Consider the following 26,959-nt stretch of genomic DNA (forward strand, 5'->3'; position numbering starts at 1 on the left):
ATATTTCGTTGATACAAAAGTGAAAGGGAAACCAGATGTATATAGCGTAGTTTCGAGTGCTGCATTTGCTATCATGTCTTTGGGTTTATCGACTCTGAGTCCCTTTGGATTCGAGGTTGATCTCCTGTATTTTTTCTGTGGAGTTCTAATAGTGCAGCTCATGAAAATTAAACTATGGTTGGTCATTGTTGAAGCGTGTTTCAGTTATTCCCTCAACATTCTTCATTCCACTTTAGATACTCAACCCTCATATGATCTAGTAGGCATTACCATTGACAATCACAAGTAAGCACTGCTAGTGTTTCTCCACCTGATTCACCCCATGTTCAGGTTTCTGTTCCTGTTCCTCCTCAAGCTGATCCTACCCAATAGTCGTAGAGTTCTTGCCAGGATGCACTTCAAGAGTCATATAGAAGAGCTTGAAAAGGAGAATGAAAGGGTTATCAACACAATTTTTAAGCTTGTGGGTGGATACCTTAAGGGCAATCTTGTGAATGAAGACCAGATTGCAGTGCCGGAAATACAAGCTGACGACAACTTGGTGAAAGACATGTTACCGTCGGAACTCATCGACAAACTTCGTTACACCGGGAAGCTCATGTTTCAGAATGAGTGCCGTAGTTTGTACAGCAGTTCTAGGAGGTTGTTTCTGAAGCAGTGTTTATCAAAACTCGGGTTGGAAGTTGAAGAGCTCAATGTGGAGGACTTTGACAAGATGGAGAAGATAGAGAGTTTGATAAAAGCTTTGAACATAACATAAGCGTGAGAATACTGTTTCCCAATGAAAGGATTCTCTGTGATTTCGTGTTTCCAGAGTCTTACAATGCAGATATCTCGTTCGGTGAGGTTTGCAGTGAATTGAGTATCAGTCTGTTAAGATTCGTGAATACATTAGCAACTGAGAATCATCAATGGTCTTACCATCTGGTTCATGTCATTCCCAACGTGTTCAAGACTTTGATTGATTTGATTCCAATGTTTTCATGATAAATAATTTGACGTTTTTGCAATTTGGGGAAGATTATATATATGGAGAGATTTTAGGCCAAGATTGGTACAAGTCAAAGATCAACCAAAACATTGAACTCTATCAAAGAAGCTCGTGGGGGAAGATATTGGAGCTTTTGAAAGTAAATAGTAGGGAGTTGGTAACAGAGTCTATGAAAAAGAAGTTGAAATTGTTCAACCAGCACTTCAAGGAGATATGCAAAGCTCAGTCAGAATGGTTAATCTTTGATAATGAGTTAAGGGAAGTTTTGATAAAATCCATAGAGAAGTTTTTGTTGCCTGCATATGGAGCCTTTATTGGAATGATTCACGATGTTGTTGGTAAGGATGCTTATGAGTTCATTAGGTATGGAATGCAGAACATTCAAGATCGCCTTGGCCATTTGTTTCTTGTAAAAATAGCATGAAGGCTGAAGAAAGAGAAATAATGTTTTGGGAGGATTTAGAATACAAACATTTTGTTAATTTGTTTCACTCATTCATCTTTCTTTTTGTCGGTAATCTTAATTTAATACTTCACATCTTTGTTGTATCCCATAGTCTATTATTGATAGCAAACTAAATATAAAATTAAGATCCAAGTTATATAAATAATGTAATAGTTAAACCTTTAATTTTTTTTTAAAAAAGTATAAGTAAATTATGGTCTTAACTACTAAACAATACCCATAATAATTAATCAATGTTAAATGTAAGCAAGACAACCGACTAAGAATTCAAAGATCGAATGAAATAATAACAAAATGAAATAATAAAAAAAGTGTATTGTTCAACTTAAAAATTAAGATATGACAAAAATATTTGTTACACATGCCGATCCGAACAGTCCCATCATTGACCCGGGCAAATAGCAAGTTAATTATGCGTAACATATGATATAAGGATACGATACGTGTATCAGATATGACATATATTCGATATGTCGATACGTTTATTTTAAAAATAATAAGATACGATGCATACTAGATAAGTAATATATGAATTTTGAAAAGTTTATAATAATTCTTAAAAACATAATAAATATATGATTGTTATTATATGAATCTAAATTAAAACCTTAGTGACTAATGTTACTGACCAATTTATAATTGAAACTATCTTAATTATTAATTTAGAAACCAATTATAATTTTTTTTGAACTATGTTAATTGACAATAATATTTAATTTATAAATTAATATCTAGATTGGTTATTATAATAAATTATTATATTTTGTAAAATTAATTATTATTCAATTTTTTTAATAATTTATCACAATTTTATAAATTAGATATTTTATAAATAAATATCAATAAAATATCTTAAAATATTATATACTTATTAAAGACGAATAAAATATGAATGCATGATCTGCGGAGGTTTAATTACTCGGATGTACCCACTTTAGTAGGAGTGTGTCAATTTGGTATCCGTCGAAAAAAAGTGTCAATTGCGTCTCCACTTTTGAAAAAGTGCATCAATCAGGTCTCTTTCAGAAAAAAATAATTAACGCCGTTAACGGCAGGCCACGTGTCACTCTCACGTTTTTTTAATTTTTTTGTTGCCACATGTCAAGTCCATGTTTTGACATGTGGCAATGTCAGTACCATGTGGCAGGATATTGCCACGTGTGACAACTGTCATTGTACTAATCTCAATTTAGTACTCATATATACCTGATTGTTTCAATTTAGTTCCCACTTTTGTGTTTTTGGTTCAATTTTGTCTCATTTTTTTTAATAATTGAAGTACATTTTTTAATTCATTTTTTTATAAGATTAATACTAATTAAGTATAAATATTTTTACAAAATTAAGTACTTATATTTATCTTAAAATTTAGTGATCAAAGAATACATTGACAAGATATGGGTTAATAATATACAATAACATAATATGCCAAAAAGTTATTTTTAATAAAAAAATATTAGTATAACATGTTTACAAATAATAGATTTGGTCTTGAATTGGACAGAAACAATATTGTTTTACTTTGAAAAAAAAAAGTAGATGATTATATTGTTCCATTAGTATAACATTGTTTGTACAATTAAATTTTAATATAAATATCAAAGTACTTAATGTTATAAAAATATTTATTCTTAATTACTTTTAATCTTATAAAAAAAAATGACTTAAAAAATCTTCTTCAATTATTTAAAAAAATTGGGATAAAATTGAACCCAAAACACAAAAGTGGAGACTAAATTGAAACAATCAGGTACATATGGGTACTAAATTGAAATCAGTACAATGACAGTTGTCACACGTGGCATTATCCTGCCACATAGTACTGACATTGCCACGTGTCAAAACAGGAACTTGACACGTGACAACAAAAAAATTTATAAAATTAAAAAAAAATTAAAAAAACGTGAGAGTGACACGTGACTTGCCGTTAACGGCGTTAATTATTTTTTTCTTAAAAAAACTTGATTGATGCACTATTTTAAAAATGAGAACACAATTAACATTTTTTTTTCAACAAATATCAAATTGACACACTTTTACTAAAATAGATACCATCCAAATAATTAAAACACATGCGAAACATCCCTCGAAAGATCAGCATACTAAAAACACTCTCCCAGGCCCGCATTTTTTTTCAGGCATTGTCATCCGTACTTTTGCTTTATGGTCAGAAAAATCCTAAACTCTTATATTTGCCTTATCCACAAAGTTTAAAAATAAATTAATATAAATAGCACAAAAAAGACAAGTAAAGACAACAATGTGAATATTTTACTTGAGTCTTACTAAGTTACACTATGCATACTACAAATAAAAATCCTAATAAAATCAATAATATAAATGCATTAGTCAGACATTATTAAAACAAAATAAAAATACATTAAAAAAGTATGTACAATCCAATTTCAAAAGGATACGAGAAAACACAAACTGTAATTATATATATTTACTTAGTTAACTTTTACCTTTTACTCCACTGGTAATAAAATTGTCACCAATCATATTTTATTATTTAATATTTAATAAATTATAATTAAAGTGTATAATTAAAAATCATTGAAACTCAATTATATATTTGAATCATAGATATTTAATTATATACTTGAATAATAAATATATGATCCTATCATTGAATTTATTTACATTAAATGTTGTTACTATCTTTCCTATATTAGTTTAACAATCTTATATATATATATATATATATATATATATATATATATATATATATATATATATATATATATATATATATATATATATTAATTAAGGAACCCGAAGAAGAGAATGTAAAAAAATACCTCTTGTTTATATTTTTCTTATTTTTAAAATATCTGTTAATTTTTTTTATCCTACAAAATTAAGAGTAAACGTTCAAACAAGTTTCAAAACTTAAACGGACAAGAAAAGCTGGTTGAATCATAAATGAATCAAGCAACATATTTTATTTGTCAAATAAAACAAGGTATATTTATCATTTTAAAATGATATTAGAAAGTACATTTTAAAAAAACAAAAAAGTAAGAGGAAAATCAAACAAAATCATCTTCCATTTAGAAGTCTCACATTTGAGTATGCACTTGCCCTTTTCTTTGGGCACCTCCGATAAGAGTAGTATTTTGCTACTCTAGAACCAATCACTCTTTGAATAACTACTAAGGAAAAGGAAATGATGCATTTGAAATCATCTTCCTGTGATTTTGACTTGTTTTTTCCTTGGAATTTTTTTTGTTTCTTTCATAGAACATTAAAGTGTGTTCAGTGGGTTGAATGAACAGTTATTATATTATTTGACTGAGATTAAAATTATTTCGATCAAGAATGTTTGGTAAGTTTATGTAATTATTAAGTTGGAAGATAACTGAAAGAAGTGAAGGTCCGACAAAAGAAGAATCCAGTTTTAAGTCAACAAGCAGAAGACCGAAGGAACTTACCCAGATCTTTCCCTTCAAATTTCTAAAAAAAAAAAATATAGGGATTAAAACCCCCTCCAACAAAAAAAAAAAGGGCAACAGTGGTGGTGGTCGACATCTTTGTTCCTGAAAGCAAATTTTGCCTAAGAAACAACACGGTGCTCATGCTCTTCAAAATTCAGAGTTGGCTACATCAGCCAAAGGTATGGAGATTTGTGTGTTTTTGTTCCTCTATTGTTGGACTTGTCTGCTATGCCTTCAGTTCCTTTTTCAATCATTTAATTGGAAATTGGAGCTGGTGGAAGATCTTTCTTTACATTGTTTTCAGTTTCTTAATCTCCCTTTCCACCTTGTTTGCAAAGACATGGCAGTACTCCAACTCTCGCTGTTTGGAAGCTCACACAGCGTTTTCTATTTTGCTGATCACTTCTATATACTCTTTTTTCCTTGATAAAGATGTGAAACAGAGACCAGATGTATATAGTCTGGTTTCCTATGTTGCATTTGCTATCATGTCTTTGGGCTTGTCAAGGCTGAGTCAGTTAGGATTTGAGGTTGATCTCCTCTATTTTTTCTGTGCACTTCTGACTGTACAACTCATGAAAGTAAAATTATGGTTAGTCACTGTTGGAGGAGCTTTCAGTTATTCCCTCATCCTTCTTCGTTCCAATTTGGATCCTCAACCAAGGAACGGGTATCATGGACTTCGACACCAAGATCATGTAGTGGTTGAAATTGGTTCGCATTCACAGCCACAAGGAGTCAGTCATAGTGTTACTCCAGTGAATTCACCCCAATCAACTATCGCTAGTTCACAACCACACCCAGTCATTGATATGGTTTGGCCTTCAACAGGGACAACACATACGGCTTCTCGAGTAGTTTCAACTCCAGAGGGTGGCGCTGGTGGTGTCCCTCAAGAAAACATTGATGATACGAAGGAATGCTTCATGAGTTGCATAGAGGCTCTTAAGAAGGAGAGTGAGAGCGTTATCAGCACAATTTTCATGCATGTAGACAAATACCTTAAAGCTAATATTCTCAGTAGGGACAAAATTTCAGAGTCGCTGCCGGTGACCGACTTCGACATTGTCATCGACGCGCTGCCGCCGGGGACGGTCAACGAACTCCGCGAGACCGCGAAGCGAATGGTGGCCGGTGGGTTGGGTAAGGAGTGCTCGAACGTGTACAGCAGTTGCCGTAGGGAGTTCCTGGAGGAGAGCGTGTCGAGGTTAGGGTTAATGAAGCTTAGCATAGAGGACGTTGAAAAGATGACGTGGGAGGACCTTAAAGATGAAATAGAGAAATGGATTAAAGCCTCGAACGTCGCTCTCAAGATCCTCTTCCCCAGCGAGCGGCGTCTCTGTGACCGCGTTTTCTTCGGATTCGCCTCCGTCGTGGATTTTACCTTTATGGAGGTTTGCCGCGGATCCGCAATTCAGTTGCTAGATTTCGCCAACGCAGTCGCGGTCGGGAGCCGGTCGCCGGAATGGCTGTTCAGTATCCTCGACGTGTTCGAGACGCTGCGTGACCTAATTCCCGAATTTGAGGCTCTGTTTTCTGATCAGTTGAGCATCTCGCTCAGGCACGAGGTGATTACTATTTGGAAGAGGCTGGGGGAATCGATTAGGGGCATTTTTATGGGACTGGAGAATTTAGTTCGCCGGGATCCCGCAAAGACTGCGGTTCCTGGTGGCGGTCTTCACCCGATTACTCGCTTCGTGATGAACTACCTCCGTGCGGCGTGCCGGTCACGGCAGAGCTTGGAGCAGGCTTTTGAAGAATACGGGTTGAAAGAGTACCCAAAGCTTGATGATAGAGCTCACTCATCTTGTTCTTTATCAGAGGAAATGAATTGGATTATGGAGCTATTAGAGAGCAATTTGGAAGCGAAGTCGAAGATTTACAAGGACCCTGCTTTGTGCTATGTTTTCTTGATGAATAATGGGAGGTATATTGTTCAAAAGGCCAAAGATAGTGAACTAGGAACCCTCTTGGGAGATGACTGGATCAGAAAACACGCTGCAAAAGTTCAACAATTCCATGTGCACTATCAAAGAAGCTCGTGGGGGAGGGTATTGGGAATTCTGAACCTGGATAGTACTGTCTCACTGCCCCCTAATGCCTTAGCAAGGTCACTGAAGGAGAAGCTTAAGTCGTTTAACACGATGTTTGATTATATTTGCAAGGAACAGTCTTCCTGGTTTGTTTTTGATGAACAGCTCAGGGAAGAAATAAGAATTTCTCGAGAGAAAATCTTGTTGCCTGCGTATGTAAACTTCATAGTTAGGTTCCAGAATGTTCCAGAGATCGGTAAGGACGCTGATAAGTATATCAAGTATGTGACAGAGGACATTCATGCCAAACTCAACGAATTATGTCACGAATCAATTGGTAAGTGAGGGACATGTAGAAAATATTTTGTAGGTGTCAAAATATAATAGGTTTGTAAAATTTTTGAAAAGAGTAAATATATAAAATATATTAAAATTTTAAAAAAATTAATTTATATTTATATATTACTTTATATATGTGAAAAAAAAAATTTGGGGCTCAGCCCTGTAACCATAAACCAAACTCGGCCGCTGCAAGTGGTAGCCGAAAGTAAAGGTGAAGCTGCTTCGAATTGTTGTTGTGTATTTGTAGTGTAATTAATTAAAACTAAAGTACAATATTTTGATCATCACAAATAGTTTTGTACTATAATTCTACTTATGTTGGTCTGCTAGCATCTGAAACGATTCTGTGATTATGAGGTGGTTCTTATTGTTCATAGCTTTCATCAACTTACAGTTATTGATATGGTTCGGCCTTCAAGAGGAACATCACGTAATTCTTCAAAAGTAGTTTTACCTCAAGAGGGTGGTGCTGGTGGTGCCCCCGAGAAAGCATTGATGGTACTAAGGCATGCTTCATGGGTTGTATAGAGGCTCTTAAGAAAGAGAATGGGAGCGTTATCAGCGCAATTTCCTTGCATGTAGACAAATACCTTAAAGCTAATATTCTCAGCGAGGACCAGATTTCAGTGCCAGAATTGCACGCCGACGACAACATGGTGGTGGATTCATTGTCGCCACGAATGATCAGCAACCTTCGAGAAAGTGTAGCGAAATTGGTATCAGATGGATTTTTTGAAGAGGAATGCTTAGACGTGTACAGTAGTTGGCGGAGGGAGTTTCTGAAAGAGAGTTTATTGACATTAGGGTTGCAAGATCAAGAGCTCAACATGGAGGACATTAACAAGACTGAGAAGATTGAGAGGTTGATAAAAGCTATGAACATAGCTTGGAGGATACTTTTTCCCAATGAGAGGACACTCTTCAATCGTGTTACCGGCTCCATTCCCTCTAGGCAGTTTCGTTTCAGGGAAATTTGCACAGAATTGACAACTAGTCTGCTGAACTCTGCCCTTGCCTTGGAAACTTGGAGTCATTTCTTGCGCAACACATTGAAGGAGTTGATACAAGAGTTTGAATCATGGAGATTCACAAATATTGTAGCGCAGCTGGTAAGGCAGAGATTGTCCATTTATGAGGCTTTCGAAGATGTATCAGCCATTCCCGGTGGCGGGATTCATCCGATTACCCTTGAAGTGATGATGTACTGTATTAATTCTAAACTTGGACAGGGTTTAAAAGATAAAACGATTTCACCTGTGTGGATGGACAGGATGCCAGAGCTTTTAGAGAGCAGTTTGGAAGCCAACTCCAAAAATTACAAAAACCCTTTGGGTTATGTTTTCGTCCTGAACAACCGGAGATTCATAGAAGTACAGGCAAAACTAAATGGACTGGGACTTTTTTTTGGAGATGACTGGCTCCACAAAAATACAACAAAACTCCAACAAAACCTTGAACTCTATCTAAGAAGCTCGTGGAATAAGGTTGTAGACTTTTTGAAGGTAGACATCAATCAACTGGAGCCTAGTGTTGCGACCGAGTTGATGAAAGACAACCTTTATTGGTTTTACGAACACTTTGATGAGACATGCAACATTCAGTCTTCATGGTTTGTCTGTGATGAGGAGTTAAGGGAACAAATAATAAAATCCGTAGAAAACATCCTGTTGCCAGCTTATGGAAGTTTCCTTGGCACATTTGAGGAATTTCTTGGGAAGCATGCTTATGATTACATTAAGTATGGATTGTTTGAGGTTCAAGATCAACTCAGCAACTTGTTTCTTCTAAAAGGTAGTGAATCTTTAGCTGGAAGAAAAGGAAAGGTTAAGCTAGTCAAATATAAAGAACTGTAATTTTATTATCTCATATATCGAAATGATTTGTGTCCTGTATACCACTATGTTTCAACCACTATGTTTCAACCAAATGACAAATGTGTTTTCCTTTTTATTTTGTTTCCATGTTTTAGATTGGATTGGTTTAAATTGAAGTTTGGATAGGCTTTCATAATTCTATGCCTGAAGAGTAAAGGAAACAATACCTAAGTTTGGAAAGATTTAGAATACAGGCTTAACCTATCTGTGGATACTTACTAGATTTATGTCAACTGTCATTGGTCTTAATGTGTTTTTTTCTTTCAGATACTTACCTAAACTGTTTCTAGTTTTTTGGTACACATGAAAATGAGGCAGATTTTTAGCAGTTTTATATTCATCAATTTCTATGGTCTATCAAATTCAAAAGGTCTTGAAATACATGCTGCATATATTGAAAATCTTTTCAGGAAAAGTTAATCTCATTTTGGAAAACTGTTACTGCAATATTCCAAGAGTATTTCGAGCTCCTTTAAATGCCAAAGGGAATTTAAAATTTATTTTGAAAAAAAATGTATGTCTGCACCATGATTGAGAAGATCTCAGTTAGCCTGCATGTACATGAACAGTTCTAGAAATTAGATTCACACTATAATTAGATAATGTAGTAAGCATAACTCACAAAAAAATGCTGATATCTAGAGAAGTTCATACAGTTTAGCCCCTACATAGTACAGACCAGGATAAAGGAGAAGGAAATGTGGTATTTTGCTTAATTTAATGAGTTAGTATAATGAGCAAATCCATAGAATAATTTCACAACCACATCACTCTAAGGTCTGTACCAACTACATCAACCTAAAGTATAATTGCACTATAAATTATTACTCAAACTAGCAAGTTGCATGGATTTGCATCTTTGACATTTTTGTCTAATTTGAATAATAATTATGTGCTTTGAATAAGGCAATTTAGGAAAGTAATCATATTAGATAATTTTTTTTTGAAACAAAACTACTTTCAGATCTGTAGGTACGCAGTCTGTTTTTTATGTTAGTTTATTCAATTGACAATTTTATTTATATTAATTATATTATTTGTAAAGCTTTTTATAATTTATTTTATTCATTATTATTATTGTTATTAATATTGTTTTATTTTATCAATCGTAAAGTTCAATTGTTGGTATATATAATATGTGGAATAATTTTAATAAGAATTAAGAAAACAGAATTTAATTTTTTTATGGTGTATTTATTGAGAAAATTAAAAGTTTGATTAAAGAAAAATCAAGAATTTTTTGAGGTATCTTTATAATAGTTCTAAAAATATCTTATTAGTTCCTATATTACAGTATTCTTTTTTGATATATTACTACTGTAGGTATCAATAATGATGATATATATGTTATGTGATTTAGAAGTGCATATATCTTTTAGAATTATAATGACATTTAGATTAAAATCATGTAAAATTTTTTATGTAATTTATTATGTGTTTTCGTTATTCTATATTTTTATTTATTTTTTATGTAGAATTTTAGAATAACATGTTAATAATTTTGGGTTATATATATATATATATAAAGATAGTTTTACTTGTAAGGGAGTAGATGAATCTGTTGCTGGAAGAGAATGAAAGGATAAAGGAGTTCTGTTGCGGAACATGTGAGAGTGAGGATGCAGTTGCTCTTTTCTTTGCCTAGAACCAGTCCTTCTTTACATAACTATTAAAGAAAAGGAAAGGATACATTTTAAATCAACTAATTTTGACCTTTTTTTTTTCCTTAGACTTTGTTTTCTCTCTTTCTGAAATAATAGTCAGACTATCTTTACTAAATTCACTAAATTAATCAGTATGTTATTTGACTAGTTATAAGATGATTTGACCAATAGTGTTTGGTTTTAGTTATTAAAATGCAAGATAACAGAGAAAGAAGTAGACAGGGGCAAAAGAAAATCAATAAGTGGATTGATAGAAATTTCCCAATACCTTCCTTTCAAATTCTATAAAAAAAATAAAAAATAAAATTCAAGGGGTTACACCCAGCCCACACACCCCCACACCCATGAAAGAAAAAACAAATCAATTGTGGTTGACATCTTTGTTCATGAAAGCAAACCTTGTTTCAGAAATAACAGAGTGCTCATGCTCATCAAAATTCAGAGTTGGCTACATCAGCCAAAGGTATGGAGATTTGTTTGTTTTGCTTCATCTATCGTTGGACTTATCTGTTATGCTTTCAGCTCCTCTTTCAATCATTTAATTGGAAATTGGAGCTGGTGGAAGATCTTTCTTTACATTCTTTTCAGTCTCTTAATCTCCCTTTCAACCTTGTTTGCAAAGACATGGCAGTACTCTAACTCTCGCTGTTTGGAAGCTCACACAGCGTTTTCTACTCTGCTGATCACTAGTGTATATTCCTTTTTCCTTGATAAAGATGTGAAACAGAACCCAGATGTATATAGTCTGGTTTCAAGTGTTGCATTTGCTATCATGTCTTTGGGCTTGTCAAGGCTGAGTCAGTTAGGATTTGAGGTTGATCTCCTCTATTTTTTCTGTGGACTTCTGACTGTACAACTCATGAAATTAAAACTATGGTTAGTCATCGTTGGAGGAACTTTCAGTTATTCCCTCATCCTTCTTCGTTCCAATTTGGATCCTCAACCAAGAAGTGGTTATCATGGACTTCAACACCAAGATCATGTAGTGGTTGAAATTGGTTCCCATTCACAACCACAAGGAACCGGTGATAGTGTTACTCAAGTGGATTCGCCCCAAACAATTATGGCTACTTCACAACCACACCAGGTCATGGATTTGGTTTGGCCTTCTAGAGAAACAACACGTAGTGCTTCTCAAGTAGTTTCACCTCAAGAGGCTGGTGGTGCCCCTCCAGAAAGCATTGATGGTACCAAGGAATGCTTCATGGGTTGTATAGAGACTCTTAAGAAGGAGAATAGGAGCGTTATTAGCGCTATTTCCATGCATGTAGACAAATACCTTAAAGCTAATGTTGTCGGTGAGAATCAGATTTCAGTGCCAGAATTGCATGGCGACAACAACATGGTGGTGGATACATTGTCGTCAGGAATGATGAGCAAGCTTCGTGAAAGTGTAGAGAAGATGGTGTCAGATGGATTTGAGGAGGAATGCTTAGACGTGTACAGTAATTGGCGGAGGGAGTTTCTGAAAGAGAGTTTATGGAGATTAGAGTTGCAAGATCAAGAGCTCAACATGGAGGACATTAACAGGAAAGAAAAGATTGAGAGGTTGATAAAAGCTATGAACATAGCTGCGAGGATACTCTTTCCGAATGAGAGGAGACTCTTCAGTCGTGTATTTAGCAGCTCCATCCACTCTAGGGAGTTGTTTCATTTCAGGAAACTTTGCACGGAATTGACCACTAGTCTGCTGAACTCTGCCCTTGCCTTGGAAACTTGGAGTCATTTCATGCGCAACGCATTGCAGGGGTTGATACAAGAGTTTGAATCATGTACAATCAGAAATATTGTAGTGCAGCTGATACGACAGAGATTGAATATTTACGAGGCTTTGGAAGATGCATCACCCATTCCCGGTGGCGGGATTCATCCTGAGACCCTTGAAGTGATGTACCGTATTTATTCTGTTCACAGAGATAGGGAAATTACTAAAGTTAGCCAAGATTTAAAGGAGGGAAAGATTCCATCATCTGTGTATATAACAAAAGTGAGAACTCTGTTAGTGAGTAGTTTGGAAGCTAAGTCGTCCATAAGAGGTAATAAGCTTAAAGTGATGCACTACACTAAATCTCCAATCCCAAGAAGGAAGAGTGAACTTAGAAAAGGTTCAGAAGATGAAATGATTTCACCTGTGTACATGGACAGGATGACAGAGCTTTTAGAGAACCTTTTGGAAGTCAGCTCCAAAAATTACAAAAACCCTATTTTGGGTTATGTTTTCATCATGAACAACCGGAGATTCATAGAAGTAGAGGCAAAATTGAATGGACTGGGACCTATTTTTGGAGATGACTGGCTCCACAAAAACACAAGAAAACTCCAAGAAAACCTTGAACTCTATCTAAGAAGCTCATGGAATAAGATCGTGGACCTTTTGAAGATAGACATCAACAATCAACTAGAGCCTAGTGTTGCGATCGAGTTGATGAAAGACGACCTTTATTGGTTCAACGAACACTTTGACAACACATGCAACATTCAGTCTGCATGGTCTGTCTGTGATGAGGAGTTAAGGGAGCAAATAATAAAATCCATAGAAAGCATGCTGTTGCCAGCATATGGAAGTTTCCTTGGGAGATTTGAGGAACTTGTTGGGAAGCATGCTTATGAATACATTAAGTATGGAATGTTTGAGGTTCGAGACCAACTCAACAACTTGTTTCTTGTAAGGGAGTAGATGAATCTGTTTCAAAGGTTAAGTGAGTTAGATTTAGAGAACAACAATTTTATTATCTCAGTTCCAAAGGATTTGTGCCCTGTATACCACTCTATGTTTCAACACAGTCACAAATGTCTTTCCTTCTTTATTTTGTTTACATGTTTTAGATTGGTTCAAATTTAAGTTTGCATATATTTTCGTAATTCTATGCCTGAAGAGAAGGAAATAACACCTAAGTTTGGGAAGAATTAGTATACAGGCTTAACCTATCTATGGATACTAATTGGATTTATGTCAACTGTCATTGGTCTTCTATGTTGTGCAATGAGTTTTTTTTTTTTCTTCTCTTTCTAAGTGATGCATATTTTTAGTAGTTTTATATTCATCCACTTCTATGGTGTATAAATTCGAGTTCTTGATGCATGCGGCATATAATGAAAGTCCTTTCGGGAAGCGTTCATCTCACTTCGGGAAACTATGTTACTGCAATAACTGAGAAGACCAAAACCCTGAACAACCACAATATTACAAGATTATTCCGAGCTTCTTCCAAATACCAATGGCAATTTAAAATTTATTTTGAAAAAAGAAAAAAAAAAATGCATGTCTGCCCTGTAATTGGGAAGCTCACACTTAGCATGTAATTGGGAAGCTCACACTTAGCATGCTTGATCTTGTATCAATTTTCATCATTCTATATTACTGTCGTTCCTGCATGTACATAAACAGTTTTAGATCAGAAAATTAGATTCACACTATAATTAATTTACTTTGTTTTGTCTTTCCATTATTCTATATTTTATATTTACCTTTTTTAATAACAAAAATTGTAACAAAATTAGTATTATTGTTTAAGTAGTATTTTTAATAAATAAATAGTCAAAATAGTTGTTCAGGAAATTATTTAACAGATTAAGTTGTAGCTTATCTTATTTTAAATATTTGTGTCTAATTGATAAATTCATTACTTGATTCAATTAAATTCTAAAGGTGAAATATCATTTACATAAATAAATTATAACCTTGTCTTAAAACTATGACATCTGTTAATAAAAATGTAATATTCTATATACAATTTCATTGTTCATGTTTAGTATACAAAATTAAATTAAAATTAAATACAAATTCATATTATATAAACTAATTTAGATTTTATAGATTTATATTTAAAAAATTAGACTATATTACTCTATGTTAAATATCCATATTTTATAAATAAATATCAAGTGTTTATAATTTGGTTTAGGTTTAAATACTATTTTGATTTCTTATTTTGGTCCGATTTGTTCAATTTGCTCTATCTTTTTTTTAGTCTTTAATTTGTTAAATTATGTTCAAATTCATTCTTTTTATTGACACCGTTTAAATTGATAACGACATAGCAGAGTATACTGGCTAACATTGTTCAGGTTACATGAGTTAGAGAGAGAAAGTTACGATTCTAATTATTAGAATCAATACCAGAGATATTATGTCAATAATATTATTCCAATATCTTTGGTATTATACCCGTGTATTATTTCTCATGTGTACAACCATCGTTATCAATTATTTCCTATATTGTTTATTACATTTCTCATGTATGATTGCATTGTATTGTGTTTATATAAACACAACATTTGTAATACAAAAGCACTGCAATATTTCTCCATTTTATCTTTCTTGGTATCATAAATCTTAAGCTTGAAGGCTCTCGATCCAATCATGTCTTCCGTAGTCAACACAAATCACAAAAATGACCTACCCACAAATGTTTTTGTCAGGTTGGACAGAGATAATTATCTCCTATGGAAGTCACCAATTCTTCCATTGATAAGAGGTTGCAAACTTGATGGCTACATACTAGGAATAAAAGAATGCCCAGAACTATTTGTCACTACAAGTGACAAAACTCAGAAAACCAATCCTAACTATGAAGAGTGATTGCACATGATCAAGCTCTCCTAGGGTGCCTAAGAAATTCAATGGCCATTGATATTGCAACATAGTTGTTGCACTGTGAAACCTCGAAGGAACTTTGGGATGAAGCTCAAAGCCTAGCAGGTGCACATACAAAATCAAGGACAATCTACCTCAAGTTAGAATTTCACAACACTCGCAAAGGAGAAATGAAGATGGATCAATATCTTCTCAAAATAAAGAACCTTGCTGATAAATTAAAGCTAGCAGGATCACCAATCTCCAACTCATATTGGATGATTCAAACGCTGAATGGACTGGATGTTGATTACAATCCGGTGGTGGTCAAATCATCTTATCAAATCAACCTTAGTTGGGTTGATCTACAAGCCCAACTATTGGATTTTGAAAGCATAATAGAATAGTTGAATAGTTTCAATAATCTTTCAATGAATACTTCAGCAAACTTTGCAACCAAACTGATTTCAGAAGCAACAAACCAGGGACACAATGTAATTGGAGGGGCTCTAACTTTAGAGGAGGTAGAGGAAGAGGTAAATCTAAATCAATATGTCAGGTATGTAATAAGATCAGACATATAACAGTAAATTGCTTTTATCGTTATGATAAGTCATACATAGGTTCAAATCATAATGCTGAAAATAACAAGAGAGAAAATCACAATGCTTTCATAGCCTCCCCCTACCACAATCAGGGCTATGAATGGTACTTTGATAGTGGAGCTAGCAACCATGTGACCCATCAAAATGAGAAACTTCAAGATCTTAATGAAAACAATGGTACAACTTCTTCTCTCTTAGTTGTAAATGGTGAAAGATTGAAAATATTGGCCCCAGGCATAACCAAGTTGAATAACCTCAACTTACATAATGTTCTATATGTTCCAAAAATAACAAAAAATTTGTTGAGTGTATCTAAGCTAACTGCTGACAATAATGCCCTGGTTGAATTTGATGCAAACTAATGTTATGTGAAGGAAAAATTGACAGGGAAAATACTACTAAAAGGGAAACTTAGAGATGGATTATACCAATTTTCAAGTGTCAACTCTCAAGTCAATAAAGATCCATGTGTCTACATGTCATTAAAGGAGAATTAGCATAAAAAGCTTGGACACCCCAACAATAAAGTCTTAGAAAAGGTGCTGAAGATTTGCAATGTTAAGACATCATCACGTGATCAATTTTCATTTTGTGAAGATTGTCAATTTGGAAAACTTCTCTTGTTACCATTTAAATCCCCTTCCTCTCATGTTAAGGAACCTTTAGAATTGATTCACAATGATGTATGGGGACCTGTCCCAATTTTATCTCCCTCTAATTTTAAGTACTATGTTCATTTCATTGATGATTACAACAAGTTCACTTGGATTTTTCCTTTGAAACAAAAATCAGAAACAATACATGCTTTCACTCAATTCAAAAGTTTGGTTGAAAACCAATTTAACAAGAAGATAAAAGCTTTTCAATGTGACGGTGGAGGTGAGTTTAAACTTGTCCAAAAAAAAGCCATTGTATCGGAAATTCAATTTAGAATGTCTTGTCTGTATACCTCTTAGCAAAATGGTATAGCTGAATGGAAACATAAACATGTGACTAAACTAGGGCTCACACTTTTAGCACATGCTAAAATGCCTTTACACTACTAGTGGGAAGGTTTATCTACCTCAGTTTATCTCATCAATAGATTGCCTTCATCAATTAACCCAAATGAAAGTCCTTTTTCATTGTTATTTGGAAAGAGACCTGCTTATGATGCTCTAAAGTCGTTTGGTTGTGCCTGTTATCCTTGCCTTAAACCATACAATCAACACAAACTTCAATTCCACACTACACAGTGTGTATTCTTGGGATACAACAAATCTCACAAGGGTTATAATTCCTCAACTCTCATGGTAGAATTTTCATCTCAAGACATGGTCTTTAATGAGAATCACTTTCCTTTCCATGATGGCTTTCTTGACACAAGAAATTCATTAAAAATACTGACTAGAACAATCCCTATTTTTCTTCCTTCTTGTCTTGCAGGTACCACTACAAGCCACATAGTTGACTTAACTCACAAGGAGGTGAATCATCAAGAAGGTGACTTAGTTTCCAATGAAGAGCAACCAACTCTCGGCGACTTAGTCAATGATGATAAACTAACGCTCAATGATATCTCTATTCATGCAGGTGAGGCAACCTCACATGAAAATGATACACCAAAAGAAAATAACCAACAAACTCAGCAGGACAACACGCACTGGATGCAAACCAAAAGCAAGATAGGGATTTACAAGCCAAAACTTCCATATATATGACTGTCAGAAACAGACACAGAAGACAAGGAACCAAAATATGTTAATGAAGCTCTACTTAGTCCAAAATGGAAAGCAGCGATGGATGTAGAATTTAAAGCTCTAGTAGCTAATCATACTTGGACTTTGGTGCCATTTCAGGGGCAGAATAACATCATAGACTCCAAGTGGGTCTTTAAAACTAAATACAAGGCACATGGCTCAATTCAACAAACTGCGGGTCTCGACTATGATGAAACCTTCAGTCCAGTGGTCACATCTAGCATAGTAAGAATTGTCCTATCTATTACAGTACATTTAAATTGGGAGGTTGGGCAATTAGACATAAATAATGCATTCTTGAATGGCAATCTCAAAGAAAATGTGTTCATGCATCAACCTGAAGGATATACAGATTCAACCAATCCTGGCCACATATGCAAATTAAACAAGACAATTTACGGACTGAAGCAAGCCCCAAGGGCTTTGTAGGACAAGTTGAAAGACACTTTAGTGAGATGGGGCTTTCAAAACACCAAAAGTGATTTGTCACTGTTTGTTCTTAAAGAAAATGATCATATCATACTCCTTCGCATATATGTTGATGATATAATAATTACAGGGAGCAACAATAAGTCTTTAGAGACTTTCATTACTCAATTAAACATTGCTTTGCTCACTCAAAGACCTTGGCCTTCTACACTACTTCTTGGGAATTGAAGTACACAGATATGCTGGTGGAATGTACCTTAAACAAACAAAGTACATTAGAGATCTACTCAAGAAGTTTAATATGGAAAAATCTTCATCTTGCCCTACACCAATGGTAACAGGGAAACAATTCATTGCTAAAGGAGAACTTATTGCTAACCCTACACTATACAGACAGGCTATACGTGCATTACAATATCTGACCAACACTCGACCAGACATAACATTTTTTGTCAACAAACTCAACCAATATATGAGTTCCCCAACTATAGATCATTGGCAAGGAATAAAAAGAATATTGAGATATCTCCATGGCACAACAAATTTGTGTCTTCATATCAAACCCTCAACCGATTTTGATATATCTAGATTCTCTGATGCAGATTGAGCCACTAGCATAGATGATAGGAAATCCATAGTAGGGCGATGTGTTTTCCTTGGAGAGACATTGATCTCGTGGGCCTCAAGAAAACAAAAAGTGATGTCACGGTCAAGTACTAAGTCAGATCACTTCTAGATGAGCTGAAATTTCCCATACCTAGAAAGTCGGTTTTGTGGTGTAATAACTTGAGTGCTAAGGTACTGACATCCAATCCTGTTAGGTTTGTAAGGAGGGGGTATCACTGGGGAGATACAACACCAATGAGACCTAGGCCCAACCACATAAGGCATTGACACCACTCTCAATCCCAAACCTTAAGACAATGAGTTTATGGGTCTTTATCCTTATATAGTGCTCTACTTTCTCATTTCTGGTCAATGTGGGACTTAGAATCACTTGGATTCCTAACAATCTCCCCCTCAAGGGTGAGTCCCTTCAACCACATTAGTATACTCCACCTCCAGGGAAAGCATTCCCAACCATGAGTACTCCTTTTCTGCCCTTTTTTGTACCACCATTCTTTTTCTTAACGGGACACGCTTACTTGGAACCCTTGCCAGGAAGACTTTCGATACTAGGACCATACTGCACTCGCTTGAGCTGGTTTTTAACCATCGGCTCTAATACCATTATCAATAATCCACATGCTTTCATCAAATACAAGATTAACGGACTCAAAGTCACGAAGAAGAACAAGATCACCATCTGTAGCAGTAGTGACACGATCATCACCATCATGATCATTCTCTCTCTATTTGCCCTTCTTGTCTTTGTTCTCCTTTTTCCACTTAAAACAATATTTCTGAATGTGCCCAGTTTTATGATAAAAATGGCACTCTAAATTCTTGTATATTGACTTGGACTTGCTCCTACTCTTCTCTATACCACCTTTATGTTCCTTTTTCTGACTTCTCCCCCTAGCTTCTGTAACAAGCATCTCAGACTGAGATGAAGAACCATGTGCCTTCCTTCTCATCTCTTCATTAAGAGCACCGCTCTTTGCCATCTGAAAAGAAATAACACCATTCGAGGCAGAGTTCGTAATTGAAACCCGAAATACCTCCCAAAACTCTGGTAGAGTATTAAGCAACCATAATCCCATAACTTTGTCATCAAACTTTATGCCCATTCCTGACTATTGATCTAGGAGCCCTTGAAACTCATTTAAGTGATCAGAAATAGAAGAATTCTCCCTGTACCTCAAATTCATCAAGCAATTTAACAAATACAATTTATTATTGCCCGACTTAGAAGCATACAAAGACTCAATCTTCTCCCACAAAGCTCTGGCATGTGTCTCATTAGCAATATGATTATAAACATTATCTTCAACATATTGCCGAATAAAACCACATACCTGTTGGTGCTCAAAGTCCCATTCTTCTTCAGACATAGAATCTGACTTCTGTGTAGTAAAGACCGGAATATGCAATTTCTTGACAAATAATAAATCTTTCATCTTGCCCTTTCACAAATGATAATTTGTACCATTCAAAGCAACCATCTTTGCATTTTCCTCCATCATTCAAGCAAGTAAATATAGCCCAACCAAGAGCTCTGATGCCACTTTGATGGGGAAAACAACAACAAACAATATACTAGAGAATGCAGCAGATATAATTTCCCCTAACTTGCAAGAATCTATGAGGAGCAACAATCAAAGAGCAGCAATAATAAATCACCAAAGGCACAAATAAAGGCACCAAGATTTTTAACGTGGAAAACCCCTCAAATCAAGGGTAAAAACCACGAGTCGTCCAAACCAAAAAAATAGCTCCACTATGATCAACAAGAGTACAAAAGAGTCTCAATCAATAGCACAAATTAGTGCCAACACCCAACGAAATAACTAAGCAACAAAACTTTCAAATAGAGAAGAACAAGAGAGGAAAACCTATCAAATCACTGTTGCAGTGCGAAATTAATATCTCCCAACTTAGAACTCGTATCAACGATCTGACTGGTCAGAATGAAGAGCAATGAGTTCCGAACCTTCTGTAAAAAATTCAGAACGATCCAATGGTGAACGAATCGGCAGTGCCGAATCTACGGTGACAACTATGTGAAAAACGTGAACAAAATTTTCCTCTATCTCTCCCTCTATGTGTTAGGGCTTTTAGTGTGTTCTGACTCTATTGTTCTGCCTCTCTATTTATTTTATAGCCCCCTATCCACTAGGTTAAGTGAGACATGGGCTTCTCAAGTTTTGGACATTTTCTCCACATAGGAAGGGAGCCCAATACCCAACAAATCCAATGATGCATGCTCGATCTAAACATATTGAGATAGACGTTCACTACATTCGTGATCAAGTGCTTCATAATCAAGTCACAATAGCTTATGTGCCCACAACAGATCAAATTGCAGATTGTTTAATCAAACCTCTCACACACAAAGTTCAACATTTTGAGAGACAAACTTGGGATGACTGAGTCACCACAGTTTGAGAGAGGGAGTTAGAGAAAGTTACGATTCTAATTATTAGAATCAATACCAGAGATATTATGTCAATAATATTATCCCAATATCTCTGGTATTATGCATGTGTATTATTTCTCATGTGTGCAACAATCATTATCACATTATCAATTATTTCCTATATTGTTTATTGTATTTAATGATGGCTTTATTATAGAGATTATGATTGTACTCTATTGTGTTTATATAAAACAACATCTGCAATACAAAAACACTGTAATATTTCTCCATTTTATCTTTCTATGTGGACCACTTTAATTATGATTGTTTGTGTTTTGTCCAAAAAAGTGCCTAATTATTGGAAATAGTCCAAGTGTAGAGTCAAAGTCTCACATTGGGTAGAAAATATAAAGTTAAACACTAAATAAGATGAAAGACCCATAACCCCAATGCTTTAAGATTTTGGGTTAAAAATGGTGTCAAATGCTTTATACGTGTAAGACCAATGTCATATACATAAAATCACAATCTCTCAACGACCATAACCGAACCATATGAAAAAATATATATAATCCCAACACTATTTTTAAATGTGTGTTAATAAAAGTGTTTTTTTTTTTTTTCGATGTTCTTATATTTCTTATTGTTATTGTTAAGAACCCAATATATATATAATTAGAGATCATGTTTAATGATTATCTCGAGAGAACAATTCTTGCTCTAAATATTGCCAACACTACCACTTTACTTTTAAGCTTAAAACAACATAATCCAAGTTATTTTCTTTGGGTTTTTTTAGTTATGTGTTTTAGATTGGCACAGCTTAAATTATTTGACACGTTTAAACGCAAAAATAAAATGAATTCTACTCGCTGGTGAGTATAATTGATATATCGAATTAATTGAATTTGTGTTTGATGCATTTTCAGGACTTTACTGTTTTTCTGATTGCATGGGGGATTATTTCAACTAGCATTGATTGCATTAAGGGACTATATCAACTAGCATTGACTGATGAAACTTTCGCAGTACCTTCGTTTCAATTTTCTAAAATAAATAAATAAAGGGATTAACCCCCTCGAAAAACGAGAATAGCGGTTGACATCTTTGTTCCAGAAAGCAAACCCTGCTTAAGAAACAACACAGTGCTCATGCTCTTCAAAATTCGGAGTTGGCTACATCAGCCAAAGGTATGGAGATTTGTGTGTTTTGCTTCATCTATTGTTGGACTTCTCTGTAATGCTTTCAGCTCCTCTTTCTATCTTTTACTTGGAAATTGGAACTGGTGGAAGATCTTTCTTTATATTGTTTTCAGTTTCTTAATCTCCCTGTCCACCTTGTTTGCAAAGACATGGGAGTACTCCAATCCTCGCTGTTTGGAAGCTCACACAGCATTTTCTATTCTGGTGATCACTTCTGTATACTCCTTTTTCCTTGATAAAGATGTGAAACAGAAAGCAGATGCATATAGTCTGCTTTCGTGGGTTGCATTTGCTATCATGTCTTTAGGCTTGTCAAGGCTGAGTCAAGTAGGATTTGGGATTGATCTTCTGTATTTTTTCAGTGGACTTCTCACTGTACAACTCATGAAAATAAAAGTATGGTTAGTCATTGTTGGAGGAGCTTTCAGTTATTTCCTCATACTTCTCCGTCCCAATTTGGATTCTGAACCAAGAAGTGTATATCATGGACTTCAATACCAAGATCACGTAGTGGTTGAAATTGGTTCGCATTCACAATCACAAGGAACCAGTCATAGCGTTACTCAAGTGGATTCACCCCAAACAATTATGGCTACTTCACAACCACACCCAGTCATTGATATGGTTTGGCCTTCAAGAGGAACAACACATGGTGCTGGTGGTCCCCCTCCAGAAAACATTGATGGTACCAAGGAATGCTTCATGAGTTGTATAGAGGCTCTTAAAGAGGAGAATGCGAGCGTTATCAGCACAATTTCCATGCATGTAGACAAATACCTTAAAGCTCATCTTCTCAGTGAGGACAATATTTCAGTGGCGCTGCCGGTGACCGACTTCGACATCGTCATCAACGCACTGCCGTCGGGGACGATCAACGACCTCCACGAAATCGTGAAGCGAATGGTAGCTGGCGGGTTTGGTAAGGAGTGCTCGCACGTGTACAGCAGTTGCCGGAGGGAGTTCCTGGAGGAGAGCGTGTCGAGGTTAGGGTTACAGAAGCTCTGCATCGAAGACGTTCACAAGATGACGTGGCAGGATCTTGGAGATGAAATTGAGGAATGGATTAAAGCCTCCAACATCGCTCTCAAGATCCTCTTCCCCAGCGAGCGGCGTCTCTGTGACCGAGTCTTCTTCGGATTTGCGTCCGCCGCGGATTTTTCGTTTATGGAGGTTTGTCGCGGATACGCGATTCAGTTGCTGGATTTCGCCGACGCCATCGCGATCGGGAGCCGGAAGCCGGAACAGCTGTTCAGAATCCTCGACATGTTCGAGACGCTGTGTGTCCTAATTCCCGAATTTGAGGCTCTGTTTTCTGATCAGTTCAGCGTCTCGCTCAGGAACAAAGTGATTACTATTAGGAGGAGGCTGGGGGAATCAATTAGGGGCATTTTTATGGAGCTGGAGAATTCAATTCGCCGGAATCGGGCGAAGACGGCAGTTCCTGGTGGCGGTGTTCACCCTATTACTCGCTACGTGATGAACTACCTCCTTACGGCGTGCAGGTCACGGCAGAGCTTGGATCAGGTTTTGTCTTCTTCTCTATCAGTGCAAATGAATTGGATTGTTGAGCTGCTAGAGAGCAATTTGGAAGCGCAGTCGAAGATTTACAAGGACCCTGCTTTGTGCTACCTTTTCTTGATGAATAATGGGAAGTATATTGTTGAAAAGGTCAAAGATAGTGAACTAGGAACCCTCTTGGGAGACTATTGGATCAGAAAACGTGCTGCAAAAGTTCAACAAATCCATGTGCACTATCAAAGAAGCTCGTGGAGTTGGGTAATAGGGATTCTGAAGCTGGATAGTACTGTCTCACTGCCCCCTAATGCCTTAGCAAAGTCAATGAAGGAGAAACTCAAGTCGTTTAACACGATGTTTGATGATATTTGCAAGGAACAATCTTCCTGGTTTGTTTTTGATGAACAGCTCAGGGAAGAAATAAGAGTTTCTCTTGAGAAAATTTTGTTGCCTGCATATGAAAACTTCATAGTAAGTTTTGAGAATGCTCCAGAGATTGGTAAGCATGGTAAGCATATCAAATATGGAACAGCGGACATTCAAGTCAAACTTAACAAATTGTTTACGGAATCAAGCGTTAACCGAAAGTTGTTGGAAGGAATTGGAAACTTGAGCAATACAGAATATTCTTAAATTTATTATCTAAAATTTTAGGACGAAAATAGTGTCAATGTTTTAATCTTTATGTGAAATGTTCTGATAACAATTTTTTTTTTAAAGTCGCATCAAATGTTGATGTTGGTGTGTACTGCTTGAAGTTATAGGTGTGTATTCACTGAATCAAGCTATTTTTTGTACGTTTAATCTTTTACGTACGAAAAATTTCCTTGTTTTCTTGTTGTAGACTCGCCGGTTCTAATCCACTGGTCTATAAGGTTATTTTTGAATCGTTTATTTAGAAATACTTCTATGGTTCATTTCCAAACTCAATCCGTTTTTCACTCCCTGTTAAGCGGATAATGGATACTTCTATCTAACAACAGGGGTTTTGTGTCGGTAGAATTTGATTTGGAGCAAACGATATTTTTTATGTTTGGTCATTTGCTTTTGTCTTATTGAAGTTAAATAAAGAGAGATAGTCTGAGTGAAGTTCGAACAGGTAACTCCATAGCTGAAGTTGTTTAATATAAGCGAAATTGATCATGTAGTTCATGGTCCATTTTATCTAAAAAATAGTTTAAGAATTAAAATGATTTTATAAATGATATTTGAATATTTTATTGTTAAACTTATAAATAGATTTTTTATTAATCAAGTTTTAATATATAAGAATTATCATTTTTAAAAAATTTATTTTAAATGAGTTAAATATATTTTTAGTCCTTATAAATTACAGATACATTATTTTTTTACAAAATCATATAATATCATAATATATATCATTAAACTTTAGATACTATTATCTACAAGTTTGTTATAGTCTATATACTGATCTCTTTAATTTACACTCCATTTTTCCTTTTTCAATGAAAAAAAAATTTAAGTTGTTTCATATAAATTTTTTCTTCTCAGTTTTCATCTATAAGAACGATCTTTTCATCAATTTGGTGAAATTCTAAATCATAATAAGCCACCAAAAGACAAGACAATTATCAAAGTATCCTTCTAGTGAAATATTTGACAACCAATTTAGTTTTATAAATTTCAATATTCTCTTTTGAGTCATATTTGATCTTAAATACCCATATGAACCTTTAGACAATAACTAGATATCATACTTTATTGCGATCCATTTATTTCAACTCTTCTTTCATAGCATTCAAACACTTTTTTAGCAATCGAAAATCACCATGGAACGTCAAACAAAAATGATAAAGTACAAAAAAGTCGCTATCATAATTTATTGTGAAAAATTATAAAAAAAACCTTAACAAGAAAAGTCTTTGTAAGATAAAAGTTAATTTTTAAGGTATTTGTTTTCCCCAAAAAGTTTAAATCATGCAAATGCAAAATAATAAGGAAAATATTTTTGAATTTTTTATTTAGATTTGACAAAGATTGACCTTGATATTTGGTATTATGTATTTTCATTTAAAATGTAAAATCAAGATTATATAAGTTTTTAAAATTAATTGAAATTTTTTTGAAAAATTTAAATTTTTTGAAAATGAACCTAACCATGATTGACTTTTGGTTTTACATCTCCGTTTGTAAAGAATAGGTTGAAAAGAGATTTTAATAATGTTTGTTGTATTTTTAGTTTTGAAATTTTAATATTTTTTATTTTCAAATAAATTCAAGAATCATGATAAAAAGTTAATTGTCAAACAAATTAAAGAATTAACGTTATAATTAATAAATTTTAAAATTACAATAAAATAAAAACTTTAGTTATCAAGTAAGTCTGAATCTTAAACACGTTAAACACGATAATTAATAGTTTCTAAAATATTATTATAATTATTAAGTAAATTCAAGACTTAACTATATGATTTTCAAAATATTATTACAGAAACATCAATTATCAAGTTCAAAAATTAACATAATAATAATTTGTTCTTAAAATATTATATAAATGAAATTTTATATTATCAAGTAAAGTCGAGACACGATAAATAATGAACTTTCATAATTATTATGATCGTAAAAATCATGTAAAAGCAAAACAAAAATAAAATAAAAATTTCATAATTATTTTTTAACATATTCTATTTTTAACAAGATGTTTTGATAACTGGACATTGAGCTAGAACTAAGCTACAGGTTTTACAAGATTTAGCATGCATGATTATAAAAACAATAAAATAATACATAAAAGGGAAAAAATAATAGGATAAAGTGTGCATGAGGATAAAACGGGATAATTCACGGATGGCCATTCATCACAATGAAAAGGGAACATCAAAACTAGGGTAATAATACGGATTGACCCATGTTCAGGTCTGTCTTCTAAAATATGGACCAGACCGCCCGTTCTACATTGAAAATACAGGTTTGGTCTACCTTGCATAAATTCTGGTTTACGGGTTTGCATCCTAGTCTTTTTTAATTTTTTTTAATTTTTTATGATAGAATTTTCGATGTTAAACAAATTACGAAGCTTTAACAAGTTCACATAATTGAGTAA

General features: G+C 34.5%; 4 protein-coding genes across 6 annotated transcripts; all 4 read left to right on the forward strand.

Annotated features, from left to right (window-relative positions):
* Positions 1-4,804: 4,804 nt before the first annotated feature.
* LOC114194749 (exocyst complex component EXO70B1-like) lies at positions 4,805-8,067 on the forward strand. 3 transcript variants are annotated; one of them, XM_028085139.1, is made up of 3 exons: positions 4,806-5,073; positions 5,233-7,264; positions 7,664-8,067. In XM_028085139.1, the coding sequence occupies exons 1-3, from the start codon at positions 5,035-5,037 to the stop codon at positions 7,795-7,797; spliced, it is 2,205 nt and encodes a 734-aa protein (XP_027940940.1). In that variant the 5' UTR covers positions 4,806-5,034; the 3' UTR covers positions 7,798-8,067. The 3 variants fall into 3 exon arrangements, with proteins under 3 accessions (XP_027940939.1, XP_027940940.1, XP_027940941.1); XM_028085140.1 differs by having other exon boundaries at positions 4,809-5,073; positions 5,327-7,264; XM_028085138.1 differs by having other exon boundaries at positions 4,805-7,264.
* Positions 7,923-9,122, forward strand: LOC114195088 (exocyst complex component EXO70B1-like). The gene has a single exon (XM_028085484.1). The coding sequence runs from the start codon at positions 7,923-7,925 to the stop codon at positions 9,120-9,122; it is 1,200 nt and encodes a 399-aa protein (XP_027941285.1).
* A 1,883-nt stretch (positions 9,123-11,005) lies between these two features.
* Positions 11,006-13,750, forward strand: LOC114193450 (exocyst complex component EXO70B1-like). Its single transcript, XM_028083257.1, has one exon. It carries the CDS (start codon positions 11,232-11,234, stop codon positions 13,482-13,484), a length of 2,253 nt encoding a protein of 750 aa, XP_027939058.1. The 5' UTR covers positions 11,006-11,231; the 3' UTR covers positions 13,485-13,750.
* Positions 13,751-22,278: 8,528 nt separating this feature from the next.
* LOC114193376 (exocyst complex component EXO70B1-like) lies at positions 22,279-24,776 on the forward strand. The gene has a single exon (XM_028083141.1). It carries the CDS (start codon positions 22,327-22,329, stop codon positions 24,523-24,525), a length of 2,199 nt encoding a protein of 732 aa, XP_027938942.1. The 5' UTR covers positions 22,279-22,326; the 3' UTR covers positions 24,526-24,776.
* Positions 24,777-26,959: the final 2,183 nt, after the last annotated feature.

This window comes from Vigna unguiculata, chromosome 8 (genome assembly GCF_004118075.2).
Source record: "Vigna unguiculata cultivar IT97K-499-35 chromosome 8, ASM411807v1, whole genome shotgun sequence".
Taxonomy (NCBI): domain Eukaryota; kingdom Viridiplantae; phylum Streptophyta; class Magnoliopsida; order Fabales; family Fabaceae; genus Vigna; species Vigna unguiculata.

What these genes read in the sequence shown, in the direction of transcription:
- LOC114195088 (XM_028085484.1), top strand. Translation starts at nt 7,923, where the DNA reads ATGGTGGTGGATTCATTGTCGCCACGAATGATCAGCAACCTTCGAGAA.
- LOC114193376 (XM_028083141.1), top strand. Translation starts at nt 22,327, where the DNA reads ATGCTCTTCAAAATTCGGAGTTGGCTACATCAGCCAAAGGTATGGAGA.
- LOC114193450 (XM_028083257.1), top strand. Translation starts at nt 11,232, where the DNA reads ATGCTCATCAAAATTCAGAGTTGGCTACATCAGCCAAAGGTATGGAGA.
- LOC114194749 (XM_028085138.1), top strand. Translation starts at nt 5,035, where the DNA reads ATGCTCTTCAAAATTCAGAGTTGGCTACATCAGCCAAAGGTATGGAGA. An exon ending in ATTATGTCACGAATCAATTG is followed by an intron (nt 7,265 to 7,663) that starts GTAAGTGAGGGA and finishes ATCAACTTACAG; the next exon opens with TTATTGATATGGTTCGGCCT.